We start from the raw sequence: 18467 nt of genomic DNA, 5'->3' as shown, positions 1-18467 counted from the left end.
TTGCGCACGCGCCACGCATTCGCGCGCGGCTAATCGTCGCGGCGCTCAGGAAGTAACCGCCGTAAAGTCACTAGATTTATATATGTATAAACTATTTTACCAGAGAGAAGAGACCGACATACGTATGTACCAATAATACATTATTAAATTATGATTTTTATTATATAATATAAATGCTTTATAAATAAATTTGAATATTTATAAAATACTATAATAGCAAAATGTATTGCCGCAAAATTACATTTTTTTCCAACTGTTTTACTATCTCTCTGGATAATCAAACACGTATGGTAATTATAAAAATGCAATTTTTAATAAAATTAACTATTAGCAATTTATAATACAGATAAATTAATAGTATTTTTAATAAGAATAATTTCTCGGCCGTTCAACGAGCCGAGTCATCGGTTATCGTGGATCGATAAGACCGATTGGATTACACGCGATTACTGGCGAGAGTCAAGCCTGGTGCGCTGCAATCGTGGTCATCGTGGATGGGTGTCGCTGTCGCGTTTGGACTGTTGGAGAGCAACGGAAAGAGGAAGTGGACACTGGCAGACACTGCATAGCCTATAGGTAGCAGCGACGAGCGACGACGTGTGTCGACAAACCAGGCGACGAATGTCGAGGTTTCTCATTCTGCGGAGGAGATGCGCGTCCCAGGGGACCGCGGGGCAATGAGTAACGACGAGTCGGCCGGAACGTGGGTCATGAGTAGCGCAAAATGAGAAGATCGTTTAACGCCGCGGTGGAGGCCCGAACAACGGACTGCCTCGAAGTCACGAGACGTCTGCACAAGTAAGTCCCCTCCGCTTCTTCCGCGGTGGAAATGGTACTCTCTCCTCCGAGAATAATCTTTTTTCGATCTTTATCGTGGAAAAAAAAGAAGTACTTTTGTAACGGAGAAGGCAAAGTGATTTCGCGAGACGTGAACCTAACCCAACATCCCAAATCGCCATGCTTATTTCTCCCTCGCACGTTTTCTCGACGAATTTTGCGATAAGACCGATAAGAATATCAGGCACGATTGATTCATTTTTAGTCGGTAGACTCGACCGACCGACGCATTTGTATTTCTATCGGATATGGTAAAATATGAGCTGATAAATGAGAAAATTTTACAGTCGAACGTTTATCTTTGACAATGACCTTCAATCACGTGACGCAAGTATGCTGGTTCACTCTTTGAACGTGCATTTTTTATTTGTTTGTTAAGAAGCGTGACGGAGATTGTCAAGAAGTTGGATGAGCAAAAGAATCGTGCCCTGACAGTGAGCGACATATTTGTTCCATCTGTGAAGATTCAACGTATGAAACTCAAGGATTATTGCGAGAGGCTGATATTGAAGGACCCTGTTGGAAACGTGCACAAAATAGAGGAACTTCTGTGGAGAAAGGCCTTTTACGATGTTGTATACACAGCCAAAAAGTTACGGAAGGTAATATTTGTAATGTGATATACTAAAAAAAAAATTGATAGCTTATAATAACAATAAGATGTATAAAGAATATTTAATATATACTATACATGATTTTGTACGCAGCATTTTTTACTCTTTTAAATATATTATATGTTTGCATCCAAGTTCTTTAATGTAGAGTAATAAGAAATAAAATAGAAATTGCAATATTTCAGGGTAATACCTGGAATGATATGGAAAAAATGCTGCTTTCGGCCCATCTGTTGGTTGGTGTGGGATATTATCATCATTTAATAACGAGGCTACAATTGGAATACGATCTAGACCTTGTTGGTGTGGTTGATTTTGCTTTCATTCAAAATGAAAGTATTTCATCATACGTAAGAAAATTTTTATATATTTACATATTTAATTTTATATATATATATATATATATATATATATATTTAATTTCCCATAAAATATGGAATTTTTTAATATTTAACTCGTGTGGATTAGGAAACAAAAATGTTTTGTTAAAGATACATTAATTATTGTAATTTTTAATCGTAATATATATAAATTATGGCAATTCTTGTGTGTGAGACATTGCGATTTGTAATAATGTAATGATACGATTCTAAATTTGTCAAATTTGTGATATAGGCAAGAACCAAAATAGGGCAGTCTAAAACTCATACCAAGGAGCTTAAACAGTGTGTCATACGCTTGATTCATCGAAGCTTGGTATGCCTTGGAGACTTGAGTAGGTACAAATTAGAATTAAATTCAAACTGGGATCCAATGATAGCAAACAGATATTATAAGATGGCCATAGCCGTCGATCCAAACATTGGTATGCCTCACAATCAGCTTGGTACTATAGCAGGCAATAAAAATTATGGATTAGATGCAGTCTATCATTATATGAGAAGGTTGGTATTGACAATAAACTGTTATTCAATAAAAATATATAAATACATTATCTGCCAATAAATTGTAACCCTAACAATTTCATTTTTTTTAAATTAATATTCAAATGTGTTTTTAATATGATTATTCTGATTATTTTGCAGTGTTTTATGTTCTGAGCCATTTGAAGGGGCAGAAGGAAATCTAATGAAAATTATAGTAACTCAATCTACCTATACAGATGAGAGCAATTCTGTCCATCATTGTATATCGCGATTATTTTCTTTGTTACTTTTATGGGATTATGAAAATCCACATTCTGATAAAATAAATCAGGAATGTCAGGTATGTAATTACATGAGATGTACGATATTTATTGAAAATATATATTATATAAACACATTTCCCACATTTTACGATGATTGTTTTCTCTTTTTAACAGGCTCTTTTAACCGATTTAGAGAATTGTTTAACAATGGATCAAATTGAGCCAACTAATACAGAGTGTCTAGAAAATATGGATAACATCGAAACATATCTTCAAAATTGTAAAAACAGACCAACGCTTTACTTAACAGATGATATGGTGTTTAAGATCGTGACAATATGCTTAATGTCAATTTCTAGATTAAAGAATAAAGAGTCCAACGAAGTACAGGGCGTCGTTGCTATAACTTTAGCGATACTGTCGCAATTGCTAGAATTTATAATAACGAAATTGCAAAAAATTATTATAGAAATACCTGATGTAGAAGCAAGTGCGAAAGGAAATACTTGCTCCAAATTGGAAAATGCACAGGAAGATCAAGCGTCTGAATCGGGAGCCAACGGAGATCACGTGGAAGGAAAAGATTCTACTTTTAGCCAAGACAATAATGTACTCAGTTTAGGTGAGACTAACAAAGCTAAGTCATCGAACAACGGAATCATCACGAACGAATCAAGTCCCAAAAAGACAAACCGCGACAAATCGAAAAGTCTTCTCAGCAAGCTCCGTAGACGAAAGAGGAGAACCAGCTCCGATTCGGACGCGAGCGACGTAGACCAATCCACCCTGGCGTCGTCTAGTGATGAAGTCAATTCCGAGACGGAGGAGGATGACGCACTGAGTGAGGGGGGGAATGACGTATTGTCGGACGACAATACGGACGACGAGGAATCGTCTCCAGAAAAGATCCAGACTATCAAAAATATGGCACAGCCAGCGAAAGAAGAGATGAACGGCCATAGCAGCGATGTCGCTGACAAAATTGCGGAGAATTGCGATAAAGACAGTGTCAACCATTTGGTTAACGGCCAACAGCACGCGACTGATCAGCAAACAGATTCGAAAGCGATGAGCGACAAGGATTCTGTAATAAATTCTAGCAGCGCTGTGACCATCACGAACACGGACTCGAGTAGTGCCTTCGAGGAGGGTGCTGATAATCGCAACGCGGACAACAACATCCTTTACGTGGCACAGTTGAAGAAGCAGAGTTTAAAATCGGACGATGTTCTGAATATGTTGATTGGCAGGGAGATCCTCGTGTCCATTAAAGTGTGCTGCGATTGGCTCCGAAGTAATCCTGACATCGTGAGGATATGCGCCAAAAGTTCGCGGACATTGTTGAAGCGTATTACGATCTTATTGAATCTAATCTCCGTTGATATCGAAACTCTTGTGCGGGAGAGCGAGGATTCTACGATTCTGTCCAGCGTGGAGAGATTGAAGGAATGCGTGAAGATCGTACCTCTACCGGAGGATATTGATCTACGAGGGTTGAGTTTGTTGGAGAACGCTCATAAAGCTCTTGATTGGCAGATACTTCGTAAACATAAAATGAATAGGCGAGAAGAAACGCTATTGAGAGTGTTGAAGCTAATCGAATTCGGACACCATCTCTGTTCCGTTGAGGATTCAAGGATACAGTACAATCAGACAGAGCGATTGTTCACGGTGACAGATGCGAGTGCCTCGAAAGTACCGAAGGTGATAGGTCTGGACAAGAAAAATTTCGAGCCGGAACACTCGAAAGGGAAGCTTATGAGACACATGGGCAGATTGTGGTTGAATGCGGAGGTTCGAGCTCTAGAAAGCCAATTACGGTCTCGACTGATGTCACCTATCGCATATCTTGTTCCTGATCACGAAGCTTTAGCCAAGCATACGCCGGCTCTCAAACGCTTGGTGTACGCAAAGAAATTTGTAGTGGTGATCCCCGTGGCTGGTAAGTAAATCTGTTGTCGGAAACGTAAGATGAGAGAAATTTTGATTAGTCCCTAGACGGGATGAAGTGAAATACTGTGGAAAATGGCTTTGAATATTTTTCATCTTACGTATCTAAATATTAATGCAAGAGTTGTTTCATTATCTTTATACAAAACTACAACTGCATTTACAGTTATCTCTGCTTTGGACGAGGTGAAACGCGTAAGCGCTCAGGCGAGAGAAGCAACGCGATGGCTGGAGAATCAATTGAGGCGTGGTTCGAGATTCTTACGGGCGCAGAAACCTCACGAGCGTTTGGCGCTGCCGTTAATCAAAGGACCAAAACCTAAAGACAAAGAAGCGTGGTTATTTTTCCAGATAATAGAATGTTGTCACTATCTTACCCAGCAAGCAAAGGTCGGTTTTACTGGCGATGGGGAGCTACCGGTTGTGACTCTCCTAACTGGTTGTGAACCAGACGATACGAAAACTCTGACTTTTAGTCCCGATGGATTAGCGAGAAGTGCAGGTAATTACTTCTATTTTTTTCCTTCATCTCTAACGCTGACATGAAGCGGACAACTGGTCAATTTTATTTATATACATTTATTTATATACATAGTATGCGTATATAACAGTAAATTAATTATGTCAATCTATGAAGCAAAATTTTTTACATAGCATTTTTAATTGATTCTTAACTTTAATTCTCTGTATGACATCGCTCTTTACTCGCTTTTTAATCGCTCATTAATGTCATATCGCGCAAAATTATAACTTTGAAGTAAAAAATATTTTGTATTTGGAGTTAATTCTTACAGCATAATATAATATTTATTTGATATATATTTATAGGTGTCAATCTCGAGCATATAGAATTGTTTCAAATAAAATGGAAATCATCGATTAAGAGTTACGGTTGAGCGAAGTGTATCACTCCTGCGTGATTATCTGTCGCTAAATCTCATTCAGAGAGATCTATTATCTATTGCTCGGGTGTCAGCCGATCAAAGGATAAATACTTCAAGAGGGTTGGAAACCCGTGCATATGACAAAAAAAAATACGGAAAAAATTGAAAAGCGACCGCAGAATAAATCGGTGCCGATAAAGAAAATGTCATTTTTCCGCAGAAGAATCTTAAGTAATAGACCGATGCTTTTTTTTCTCTTTCTAATCATTCGTATTGCCATTTATGTTTAAAAAGATTGTATTTTTAAGTAAACGTTTTTAAATAATGTGAGCAACACGTTTTCCTCAGCCCTATTATCCAGTCTGGCGAGTCGCAGTCCGTTTGCAGACGCGAATTAACACGCTGCATTGAAGAACAGAAGGCATGAATTTAAAATGAGTGTTCACGTTCATATTCATTGAAACAATCGAGGACTGTCTACGCATAAATTCGGAATACCGTTGATCGACACACGAGCTAATTTTGTACTTTGAGGAAGAAATATGTACATCTTATATATTTCAATTGTTCTTGTAATTATTCTCGTGTCAAATGCTTTTTCGTAGCTCACTAAATATTATCTCGGAGGAAACGAGAACGTGCGTCTACGGGTGCGCAAAAAAGGAACTGTATCAGGAGAAACAGTAATCTGTGTCAATTGATAGATATTTTGCACAAAATTTTATGTTATTGCATTACGTAAAAAAACATGAGGTAAATAAATATAATGAATAACGCGCTTCATAAATATTTATATATAAAGTAATCTCAGAAAAAGAAAATCCGAAAACAGAACGAAATTTTTCGAACGTGAAAATTTATTTAGCTCACGTTATATCGTTTAAGAAAGAAATTTCGAGAAACTTGACAATTCGAAACCAGAAACGAAGAATATATGAGAGGAGCGAGATAAGACAATTTTGAAATAAATAATTGTGCAGATCGTGCTTAATCATTTTTAATAACATGATAAGGCAAAAAAAGGAGCTCGATCGCAGTATTCGATCGTTTCTCGAAGGAGAGGGGGCCAGGCTGTGCGTGTTCCGGGTTCCGGTGTGATTCGAGTTAAAACGCAAACGTGGAGTCGTGGACACGCGTATTATTCCGGAGCAATCGAGCGCCGCGCATGTCGCGGCAGTGCTTTCGCGTTACGGTGGTGGCAGCAGCGTGACATAACCTAGCCAACCTCGTCGTTACCCGTCGTCGTTGTCGTGGTGGTTTACGTGGTCCTTCTTCGCGAGAGGAAACACGACCTCATCGTCGAAATCGGCTACTCGCGCGCGGAACGCCGGCGGAATCCGCGAATCTCTCGCGCGGCTACTTCGACACGCGTGTCTGTCGTGATGATCGAGCGTGGAACGTCGAGCATCGTGCATGTTTGTCACCGTCCGGCCGCGAAGTCTCTCTAGTTCCGCGGGTCCACGGAGTTGTAAGTGGAAAAAAAATCCAACGTAGTTCCTCGCCGTTGCGTCGGGCGCAACGGACGTTCGGACCGCGAGCGCGAGGGTGGTGTCGTCGCCGTCGTGCCGTCGCCGTCGCCGTGGGTGTCGTCGGAGGTGTATTTACACGGTGCGCAATTCCGTCGTGGTCGTGAGAGCGAGCGAGCGAGCGAGCGTGAGAGAGACGGAGAGAGACCGAGCGAGCCGTACCGCGAAGTATCGCGCGAGCGTCGAAAGTAACGAGTCATCTACCGATCCAAGATGGCAGAAGGCCAGCAGGAGGGTGGTCCGAAGAAGATCACCATCAACGTGAAAACTCCCAAGGAAAAGCAGACCGTGGAGATCGAGGAGAATGCGACGATAAAGGAGGTAAGTGTGAGTCGATGACGATGGCGATGAGCGGCGAGCCTCTTCGTTCCCCTCGGTGCCGCCCGGTGCGGTGTTTATCGCCGTCCTCTTGGCGCACCGCCAGGTGCATCAGCTGTCAAACCGATTTGGTTAGTTCGGCGTACCTCTAATCTCTGTTTGTTTCTTTTTCTCTCCCTCCCCTCCCTCTTCGTCGGACGCTCCGGCAGTTTAAGGAGGCGGTCTCCAAAAAGTTCAACGCACAGGCCGATCAGCTGTGCCTCATCTTCGCCGGTAAGATCATGAAGGACCACGAGACTCTCAGCACGCACAACATCAAGGACGGCCTGGCGGTGCACCTGGTGATCAAGGCACCGCGCACCGCCACCACGCAAAATCAGGAGTCCAACTCGGCCTCGAGACCACAAGGTATGTCTGTCAGGCTTGGCTTAAATTTAATCCAACGCAGCAGTGAAATTGAGTCACAGTGTCGTGGAATAATTAACACGTTATACTACAAGTCGTGGTTTATTCCATGTTTTCGTTTTAGTTATTGTTCTAGTTATTAATATTCCGATGCATGCAGATAACTACCAGAATCATAAACGTCAAGTATTTCATAATCTGTCGAGTGATGATGTGTCAAGACCTTATTATAGTACATCTAAAAAAATCTTTTTGAGAAATATGCGAAAATAATTTACAAATTTAATTTATAACTTTACAAAGTTTCAATACAATTTTATTTAAATTAGATGATTGTTTATATTTAGAATTACAGTTGGATGAACGGAATTAAGGATTGTTTAATGAGAATATTTAAGTTTTAAATTTGTTAGCATGCATGTACATTTATATTGCATGACGAAATATACAATAATATTGTAAACGTTTGTATTGGCAATCATATATAAATTACAGCCGACGTCAGTGCCAGTCCATTTGGCTTGGGGAGCTTGGGTGGACTGATGGGATTGGAATCCCTTGGCTTAGGATCAGCTAATTTCATAGACTTACAGCAACGCATGCAACGGGAATTGCTGTCGAACCCAGAAACAATGCGTCAAGTGCTCGATAATCCACTGGTGCAGAGTTTGATGAACGACCCGGAGAACATGCGCAATCTGGTCACCGCCAATCCCCAAATGCAAGAACTGATGCAACGTAACCCGGAAATCAGTCATATGTTGAATAACCCAGAACTCTTACGGTAAGTAGAGCCGTACGCCTTAAACTACGATCAAAATTCACTCAAAAGCTAATTTGAATACAATAGTCAAACGGTATTTTTTTTTACCTTATCGAGCACTTGATTTATGAATTGCATATATTGCGCGGTATTAAAGATCGTATTTTGAACCGAGAATTTAAAATCACATTTTTTTTCGTACTTCCGTTTTGAATTAAGAGATCAGACGCGATAGTTGAAATTTTTCCAACGCTATGCGTCTCTTGATTTTCAGATACATTTTTCATTTGTATCTTTAAGTTAATTGCTGAGCGATAGTCAGTATTTTAAAATGCAATGTGGAAACTAGATACTTACTATTGTGCAATGTTGCACGATATTATTCATGAAAATCGATTCCCCAGGCAAACGATGGAATTGGCACGTAACCCGTCAATGCTACAGGAACTGATGCGCTCGCACGATCGAGCTTTATCTAATCTAGAAAGCATACCTGGCGGATACAGCGCTCTCCGTCGCATGTATCGCGATATTCAGGAGCCAATGCTAGCAGCGGCGACGAACGGCCGTAATCCCTTCGCCGCTCTAGTGGAAAACAGCAATTCCAATCAGGACTTGCAGAATCCACAGCAGGGTCAGGAAAATCGGGATCCGCTGCCGAATCCGTGGGGTCAAAACCAGAGCGAAAGCGGCAGCGGCACGGGACAGCAGAGTCAAGGCAGAGGTCTGCTAGATTCGCCGGGTATGCAGAGCCTCACGGCACAGATGATGGAGAATCCGCAGTTAATGCGAAACATGCTAAACGCTCCGTATACGAGATCTCTACTGGAAGCGATGGCGGCTGATCCGGCGATGGCCAACCGGGTGATCGCGGCGAGTCCGTTCCTCCGCGGTAATCCACAGATGCGAGAACAGATGCGTGCGATGTTGCCCGCTTTCATACAACAGTTGCAAAACCCGCAGATACAGAGCGTCGTCACCAATCCGGACGCTCTGGCTGCTATCATGCAGATCCAGCGGGGTATGGAACAACTTCGCACCGTCGCTCCCGAACTCGTGGAGAAGTAAATTTCTTTATTTTCATTGTCCTACCATTAACTTTACAGATTGATATATTATTAGCGCGTAATTATAAATGCAACGTGTGTTTTAGCATGGGTCTCACGGTCCCACCTGCGCCTACAACACCTAACACGGGCGGCACCAATACCAGTGTACCGACCAATCAACCAGCGGATAGCAATCAGCAAGATGCGTTTTCCCAATTCATGGCACGTATGGTAAGAACAATGGTTTAATTTCCAAAGATATAATTTAATTTTGTTCTCGAAAAATGAGTTTGGAATAATATACTTTTTAAGGTTACTCCTTAAAGTGATTCAATTAATTTAAATTAATATATGACACTGCTCTTTTAAAAAAATATAATATTTATTGATGTATGAAGAAAAATGTATATTACTAATTCTGATGTAATAAGAGTCATTCTCCATATTTATTTGATTATATGACGTTCGATTTTGTATTTCTCGTATAAGTTTTACATACTTATGTACAAAATGATATTTCATTTATGCATGTTAGGTTTCTGCAATGGCATTAAATCAAGGTGTAGAAGTTGACGGTCAACCAGTACCTCCACCAGAAGAGCGTTACAGAGCACAGTTAGAGCAACTTACAGCTATGGGTTTTCTTAATAGAGATGCTAATTTACAAGGTTAGAGTCATCCTGACAACGCAATTTTTTTCCCGTATGATCTCTTTATTTGTTTTTATTTTATTTTATTGATATATGAGCTACATGGAAAAAAAATTTGCTCACACAGTCATGTCACAATGCTTAAAATTAAATAATATTTTAATAGTATTTAATAATTTTTAACATATCTAAGAATATATATTATTGTAATATTTTACATTTAATAACAATTGTCCAAAATACATAATCTGCTTTTGTTTTCTTTTTCAGCGTTAATCGCCACATTCGGAGACATAAATGCTGCCGTTGAGAGATTACTCTCCAATGGACAAGTGTCTATGAGCTAACCACCAATCCGCAATACTGTTATTCCAATATTACCTTTAATTTTATCCTTATTTACCTCTTACGTTAATGTACGTGAGAGATACTTGAGGTAACTGGCTGTCAAAAATTATAAACTTATATCCTCTTTCCCTCCCTTCTCTACTCCCTTTTTCTCAGTCTTGACGGAATACACGCTACTCACTCGTTCAATTTGCAGTTTTTCTTATTTAGATTCAGATTTGTCTGTGTTTTAGACAATAGAGAAATATCAATGGTACGGCCATTACTACTCGTTTCGCGATCAGTTGTTTACATTTTCAAATCTCTATTCTTGGTTTTCTGTGTATCCTCTTTGATGTGCTCTACGTACAGTCAATTTCCTATGTTCTCAGATCATTAGAACCGAGGATTTTCTCTGTTCTTTTATCTTGGTCGCTATTTATTGTAATGATATGTGCACAAAATGAAAATATTGCGTGTTTCGGCTTTCACCCACTTTTTCACACTAACTTGTGAGCATGTAACCAAAAAAGACAAATCTCAAGACACATGACTAACGAGGTAAATAACTTGCAAGTATCCTCTTCTTCTGCTTCTCTAATCTAATGAATTTTATATATGTGTGGTATAGAAAATTGAAATGAGAGACACGCATTTATATATATATATATGCTCTTACGCACTTGGCGTAACATCCCTTTGAACAAAATCGACATTTATTACCGTTCCAACGTAATACATTTAAAAATATAAAAATTGATTTGTTTTAACTCCTTTACACGCATAAAAGTGTTTATTAAAACAAAACCATGTTTTTTATTTCGATTTAAACTACAAGATTTTCTTCCCAAGATTAAACTTACAGCGTTTTAATCTTGGGAGGAAAGAATGGACACTTGCATGTATTTCCATGTAAATAAATATACAATAAATCACATGGTACTACGATTCCTTAAGGCCGGTTCCACAAAATATAAAATTAACTTTAAACTTGGTTTAATTTACTGTTTATCGCTTTCTAATTCTTAGATTAGAAAAAGATAAAGCAAAGTTGAACTTTGGTTAAATTTAATTAATTGTGAATTTTGAAACCGGGTCTTAAAGAACAGAAATCCAAATAAAAGAGAAAAGACAGTTAACTTGGGCTGGAATAAAACTCTAGACTATATAGACTCTTGGAACAACAGGAAATTGACTGTAGCTCCGTTGATGTCATTTTCCGTGTAAATTTTTTTGAAGTGTCGAGCTGATTCTGAGTAGATTGTAATATGACGATATTCACACACGACAGTTCATTATCGCGTAATATCTTTATGACGATTTCGTAGGAACATAAACGGAACCTGCATGGAAAATATAGATTGCCGCTATTTAACGAACTCGCTTTCTCGGCTTCTCGGCGATCGATCGAGAGTGTATTCGCAGTACAGTCAATCATCCCTTTTGCTTTCAGATATCCCAATACTTGTAATCTTGTAGCGAGGTATGTTATTTGTACGCTCTCAATAAAGAAACCGAACGTTGAAGCCCGTTGGGAATGAATGTAATGCTTTTTGGTGCATGGATTTCATAATTATTTTATATATGTGTATATATATATATTTATATATATATATATATGTATATACATATATATATACATATATATATGTATATGTTATACGTAAATGTGAAATATACGTTGGAGTATTGGTGAGATCCACGTTATATTTGACGAGCACGGTTTGACGATCCGTTCTATAGTACGGTTTCTATGTAAGTTTTATAGATACCAAGCATAAGTAAGCAACATGGCTTTCTTTAATTTGCATACCGATATGCACTGTATCTTTGTTGGTTTAATTTGATCGTAGGATAAACTATTATAATTAAGCGTTATATGTCTTGTAATACAAATTTAGAAATTTGTAGCGTGATAATTGAGAAGCATACGGCATACAACTTGTTTATAGAGGATTGTGTGTGATATAAAAAAATCGAATGCAATTACGCGCACATGTGAGACATGTGAACTCGAAAGAAAACACCCAATCGTCAGTTAGCTCTAAGGATATAAGGATAAAAAGAAGAAAAGAAGATGTATGTTGTAAATTATCTTTATCGGAGAAAAAATATATATATATTATATATAATTTAAATATATATATATATAATATATATATATATATATATATATAATTTTAATATTTTTGATTGATGTACGATTACGATAAATATCCATGCGCATTATATTATCGTTTACGTGTATTCATTATATTTCACTGAAAAAAAAAACAAAAAAAAAACAAGACATTCTGCTGTAAAAAAAAGCGATTATATTACAGAATAAAGTTACGGTTGATTCATATATTCATTGACGAAATGCGATTGATAGTATTGATACCCTGTCGCAAGGTGATCATTGATAATGAAAAGGCCGATTAAAAAAATGTTAATTTTACGCGCCTATTTCGGTCTCGATTTAAAATATAAGAAATTCCGCTGGACCGAGATTCCCTGGCCCACCGTTCCTTCGGTACGGTCGGTCCCCGCGGCCCGCCGTGGCGTGAAACGGTCGTGACCGCACGGGGCCGGGTGCTCCGAACTCCGAGCCGAGCCTGCCGAGCAGTCAGTAGGTACTGGTCGCTCGGCCGGTTCAGTCCGCGCGTAAACGTGCAGCGGGACGTTACGCCGTGCGCCCGGCTACGGGATCTCAGCAGCTGCCGCTCTCGCGACTACGCGAGCGAGCCGAGTGTGCGAGTCGGTTGACGTTTCGCCTCCGTGAGAAACCCGTTGTCGAGTCTGCGCGTGTGTGCGGTCGGTATGCGGGCAGCCCCGTTGGCTGGCTGGCTGGTTAGTCGGTCGGTTGGTTGGTTGGCTGGCTCCTGGTACGCGGGCTCTCCTCTCACGTGCGTGCGTGCGTGCGTCCGCGCGCGCATCTCCCCGTGACTCCCGTCCCCGAGCGTGCGTGTTTTACGTGCGCGCGCGCGTGTGTGTGAGTTTGAAAATTTGAAAAGCCGACGTGCGCGAGTGTAGCCGCGGATAGCCGCGCGGTGCATCCTGCAGGTGCTGCGTGCTGCGTTAAAGAAAAAAATCAAGGAGAGTCAGGAGAGGCGCACAGCCCTCGCCGTCAGTCGGATAAGGATTTTTCTCTCTTTTCACGCGGAGGAGGATTTCCGTGACGGAGGATTTACGCGATCGTCTTCTCTTTCCTTCGCCGCCGTCGCCGCCGTCGTCGTCGTCGTCATCATCAGAAACGGCGGTATATCCCAACGGAATGTGGCACGAGGTGAGTTAGCTGCCCGCCCGGTTTCGCTTACCAGGGACGGACTCCGACAGGCGAGCCCTTTCGCTGCTTCTCTCTTTCTTCCTCCTTCCTCATCTCTACCTGTTTGAGGCCGCTATCTCTTTCCCGAGAGAGCGCACGTTTTCGATTCCTTTCGCCAAATTGCCGCGAATAGACGCGGAGCGCCTCAGACGCGCGGAAATCTCTCACTTACACACACAACACTCTCTCTCTCTCTCTCTCTCTCTCTCTCTCTCTCTCTCTCTCTCTCTCTCTCTCTCTCTGCCTATCTATCTATCTCTTTCTCCGTTTCTCCCGTTCGCTCGCTTTGCTTTGCTCCGCTCTCCGTCTTGCAGCGTGTCTCGAGTTCCTCTCGGCATACCGAAACCGGTATAATTTCGGTGAGCCCAGACTTCTGTACCGTAGATGCACACGAGCATGAACTCCGTCTAGGTCTGCCGTTTTCCCTTTTCTCTCTCTCTCTTTCTCTCTCTCTCTCTTATATCTCTCCTTTACCTGTCACGATCTGTCACGTTTCCCGCATTCGTCTCACAATCAGACCGAAATGTCACAAATGTCTCCCCGTCCCGCGAACGTGAGAGATGACAAAAGTATTCCGTTAGCGCGCGAACACGCGTGACAGCGCCTTGCACATCGCAGCGCGTCTTTTATGCGCGGACAGGGGAGCCGGTTTTTGCGTCGATCGATTCTTATTGAGAAACTTATTAATGGACGTTCCGTTAGCGCGTTAACGCTCGAAGGAAGAAAGGCACGGCGACGTTTGCGCCGAAATCGTCGTTACAGCCAGCTCCGAGTCGTACGACACCAGATTTAGGAAATGACCTCGATTAGTGAATCGTGACGCATTTTGATCATCTGTTATGAAACGGTATTTACACGTATCGCAAGTAACTCGGTGATCGATTTAATCGGGTGCGATCAGATTTTCAAGAAGCGTTAGAAATAATTAAATAATAACTGTTGTAATTATATCGATGTGATACATTCGTTTTGTTATATCTCTTTCAAAATCTTTCAAAATCTATAAGAAATAGTTTTTAAATTCTTACAATAAATAGAATTCTCCTTTTGAATTGGATGCTTTTAAACAAATACGATGTGAAAGATTTTATTGTTACATTTTACTGATTGAAAACGACTATTTTATATTCGGGAAATATCTAATATTAAATATTAAAAATTACAAAATATACATAGATACTCTTGCAGAAATAAATGAGAAATCATGTTTTGTCAATGTTGATTCCGATCGTTAATCATTTTTTGCAATTACGCTTTTCGTAATATTTGATTTCCACACTCAAATCAATGGCCCAGTTTAAAACGTAATAATTGAAAGCATTCTATTTCTGGTAGGAGGCATTTTTAGATCTCACTGCTCCGAAAAATCAGATGGTCGATACTCACATTGCGTGCTGATTTATTAGACTGATCAAAAAGTCTTTTCGTATTTTGGGTCACTCTTTTTGCATAAAATACGAAAAGATTTTCTTATCAATCTGATAATTTCCGTGGCTTATTTTACATTGATAATATTCGAAACGGAATATTTAGAAATGGTGCAATAGCTGCGAATAAGTTTTCTCCGTGATTACAAACAAGTTATTTAGAATAATAAGAAAATAGATAGGAATTATTCCTTGCGATAGGGATTACCGCAACTTCTTTCAATTACTTATATATCATTTAAATAAAAAATCGATTTGACGCTTGGTTGTAATGTTAATCGATTCTACTGTCTCATGTCATGCAGAAAAGCCGCGACATCGCGATCTACGAACTTCGAGTTGACGAAGTTCACAAGATAGCGTGCTCCCAGCTGTAATTTACAAAATAAAGAAAGAAGGAAAAAAAGGATGTATAATGAGGTCACGAACGAGATTAGTCTGTGCCTTGTGTTACGTCACCGCCATAAGAGTTCATGCCGTTTCGTATCCCCGCCGAACGTTGCTTACACGACCTATTTTTCTTCGATCGAACAAACGCGCGTGTCTCCTCCACGTGGTCTCTCTTTCTCTCTCTCTGTCCCTACATTATTATCGTTATTAGACAAACAGCGTTCGTTTATCTTACAATTAGAACGCGTTGCACTTTGACGATGTCACGCATGTTACGATGCGCGTGTCATGAAATAAATTTAGATGCGAAAGTGGTTTTTGTTTCATCACGTTCCACGAAATTCCATCGACGAATTCCTATTGCGTCGGTCCTAAGTCCGACGAACGCATTGTCAGTTGAATCGAGCCCCGATGACGAGAATATAACGCGAAGGTTTGCGGCGAAGGCTCTGGAATTCAAGGTCGCATTATTAAGAAGCATGCCGAGACGGGTTTACGGATTTGTCGTTTACGGAGGATAGTTCGCTCGCGCGCAGCGGGCGAACATTATAAAAAGTTGGAAAATAGCGAAAGCGACGAAAAGTCGCGTCTAAGCGTGAAATTCATTGAAATTCGTTCGGCCGTTTACTCGTGCTTGCCATTGCCGACAATGATGCGCGCGTGTGTTTAATCGCGATAACCGGCACAATCTGCAGATCCGCGGCAGGTGTGTTGTATCAACGGCAGGAATGCATTCCCGAGGACATTCGAGGCTTCTTTTTCTCCCTCTTGAATACAGATATCTGTCCTTTCTATAGAGCCTCTGTTTTTCATTCGCCCTTTTTTCCAGATTTATTATAATTTAAACGTTTATGTTTGAAATATGAATGAAATAAATATTTTAAACGTATATCAAACGTTTTGAATGCAAGTAAATGTTTAAAACATGCGTTTAAACAAAAATTAACTAACACAAATTTTTGAATTATTATATAAATATTACAACCATAAATAAAACAAAAAATATATACAAAATAAAATAAGTAAAAATTAAATAATAAATTTTATAAAAAAGAAATTTATTGCTAAATATAGGTTTGGAAACTCATTCATTATTAAAATCATTGCACGACAAAGCTGACGTCTCTGAAAATCTCTCCTTTTCGAATTTTTAAATATATAGCATTCGCAAATTGAACCTGTCGCGTTCATAAAGATGATTCCTCGTAAGAGTGTGGTACTGTAATACGATATTTTGTCCTAAGCTTGTCGATCAGTATGCGACGATATCCTGCAAGGAGCGCTGGCATCCTGTTCTGTCGCGATCCGATTTGTGGGATCTCTTCTCACTTGACTTTTTTTTAATTCTCTACTCGGGAATATGAGACGCGCGCTTTTCGGCTTTAAAATATCCGCGCGTTCGGATCTCGTCCTGCGGAGAACGTCAAACTCCTGAGATTTTCCCCGCAAAGCGGCAGAGCGTGTGGCATCGTATTCACACGTTAACCACAACGACTCGTTTCCTCGTCTCTTCCTTGGCTGGCGGTATCGACGGCGGTGGCGATAATTCTATCTTCTCGTGTAAATCACATATTAACACACTTCGCAAGCAGGATCGCGTGCACGCGAGAAAGGAACAAGAATCGTGCGTAAAGCCGACAATTACGAGCAACATTTTGTGCTGGGTTTCACGCGGTCCTGGTGGGGGGAGTATAATAATATAATATATAAACCGACGAGATAAAAATAGATAAATGCAGATTTCAAGTAAATACAGCTTTAGTCGGAAAGCGGCGAAGAACTAGTGGGTCTCTCGATAAGCAAGAATTTTCGTCCCTGAGATTTAGATACTTAAGGAATGTGGCCTTAAATATTTTTCTTAGTCATAACTTTTTCTATCGTCAGTGTCTTTGTTTATCGCGCAATTAAATTTTGCATTCGCGTTATTTGCATTTCTTTTACTTTTTTCTTTTTTAAACGACTCCCGCCGAGGTGTTTGTGTTGTAACACATTTTAAACGTTGGCGTGAGGCCAAATTGCGCGCGGCTTTAAGCCGCACCATGGAATTATCCTCTCGGCGTGTGCGGTCGCACGGTATGTCGTTTTGCAATTTTCTCCCCTTTCCCACAATTCTTCTTTGCGTTCTGTCTTACCTTTACCCGATCTTGGTCGGCGCTCTCCTCCTCACTCGTACTTTCTCATCTCCCAAAGCAGCCGCATTGTTCGAAAACTGATTCGCGATCTTCTTTATGAGATAGAGATAGAATCTCTATCGGCTCTATACTAATGTCAACTGACACTAATAGCAGTTAATTAAAATGTCCATCTCACATCACTGTCCATTGTAACTACACTGTTAAATTTATTGTGTCAAATTGAACCTTATTTAAGTCGCCACTGCTCCTACTTAATAAATAGTTATTTTTAACTAAAACAATATAGTTACTTTTAAATAAAACAATAGAATTTAACCCAAATTTGGGTTAAATTCGAACTGTTTTAAATTATTTAACTCCATTGTTTTAGATAAAAAAATTGCGACTTAAATAAATAAGGTTCAGTTTAACACTACAGATTTAACAGTGTAGCAGAACGAAAAGAGTTACCGAATCAATTAAATTGCCATAGAAGTTAAAGATAATGAGATATTTCGCGAAGATATGCAATTTTCTCAATTTTCATTCACAGAATATGATAATAAAAAAATTTTTATTTATTTTCAATTATTATTAACCGGAGCGATTGTTTCGAAATCATTGCGATGTTTTTGTCGAGGAAATACTGATTCCAACTTAGGGCATCATTACAATGATTAATGGTGATTAAAAGAGAACATCTGACAATTTTAAAATCACCTGTTCACTCTCCTGAATTTAATCTCCCAAGATTTGTCGGATAAGCAAAGATGCGAA

At 39.9% G+C, this 18467-nt stretch overlaps 3 protein-coding genes across 3 annotated transcripts in view; all 3 read left to right on the top strand.

Moving 5' to 3' along the window:
• Window positions 1-501: 501 nt before the first annotated feature.
• On the top strand, window positions 502-5978 carry LOC105454107 (protein SMG5). The gene is made up of 8 exons (XM_011696474.1): window positions 502-798; window positions 1217-1439; window positions 1637-1801; window positions 2067-2335; window positions 2477-2657; window positions 2755-4522; window positions 4697-5032; window positions 5359-5978. Exons 1-8 carry the CDS (start codon window positions 725-727, stop codon window positions 5424-5426), a joined length of 3084 nt encoding a protein of 1027 aa, XP_011694776.1. The 5' UTR covers window positions 502-724; the 3' UTR covers window positions 5427-5978.
• Window positions 5979-6495: 517 nt separating this feature from the next.
• On the top strand, window positions 6496-11999 carry LOC105454106 (ubiquilin-1). Its single transcript, XM_011696473.1, has 7 exons — window positions 6496-7261; window positions 7468-7666; window positions 8159-8447; window positions 8831-9490; window positions 9580-9706; window positions 10011-10143; window positions 10396-11999. Exons 1-7 carry the CDS (start codon window positions 7154-7156, stop codon window positions 10470-10472), a joined length of 1593 nt encoding a protein of 530 aa, XP_011694775.1. The 5' UTR covers window positions 6496-7153; the 3' UTR covers window positions 10473-11999.
• Window positions 12000-13122: 1123 nt separating this feature from the next.
• Window positions 13123-18467, top strand: part of LOC105454105 — a 28495-nt gene continuing 23150 nt past the window's right edge. Inside the window, exon 1 of the mRNA XM_011696472.1 lies at window positions 13123-13720. The gene's annotated coding sequence lies outside the window, so the exon portion shown is untranslated. The remainder of the gene's footprint in view (window positions 13721-18467) is intronic.

This window comes from Wasmannia auropunctata, unplaced genomic scaffold, assembly GCF_000956235.1.
Source record: "Wasmannia auropunctata unplaced genomic scaffold, wasmannia.A_1.0 LD335988.1, whole genome shotgun sequence".
NCBI classification, from domain to species: Eukaryota; Metazoa; Arthropoda; class Insecta; order Hymenoptera; family Formicidae; genus Wasmannia; species Wasmannia auropunctata.
This window is presented reverse-complemented; position numbering and strand designations above follow the sequence as displayed.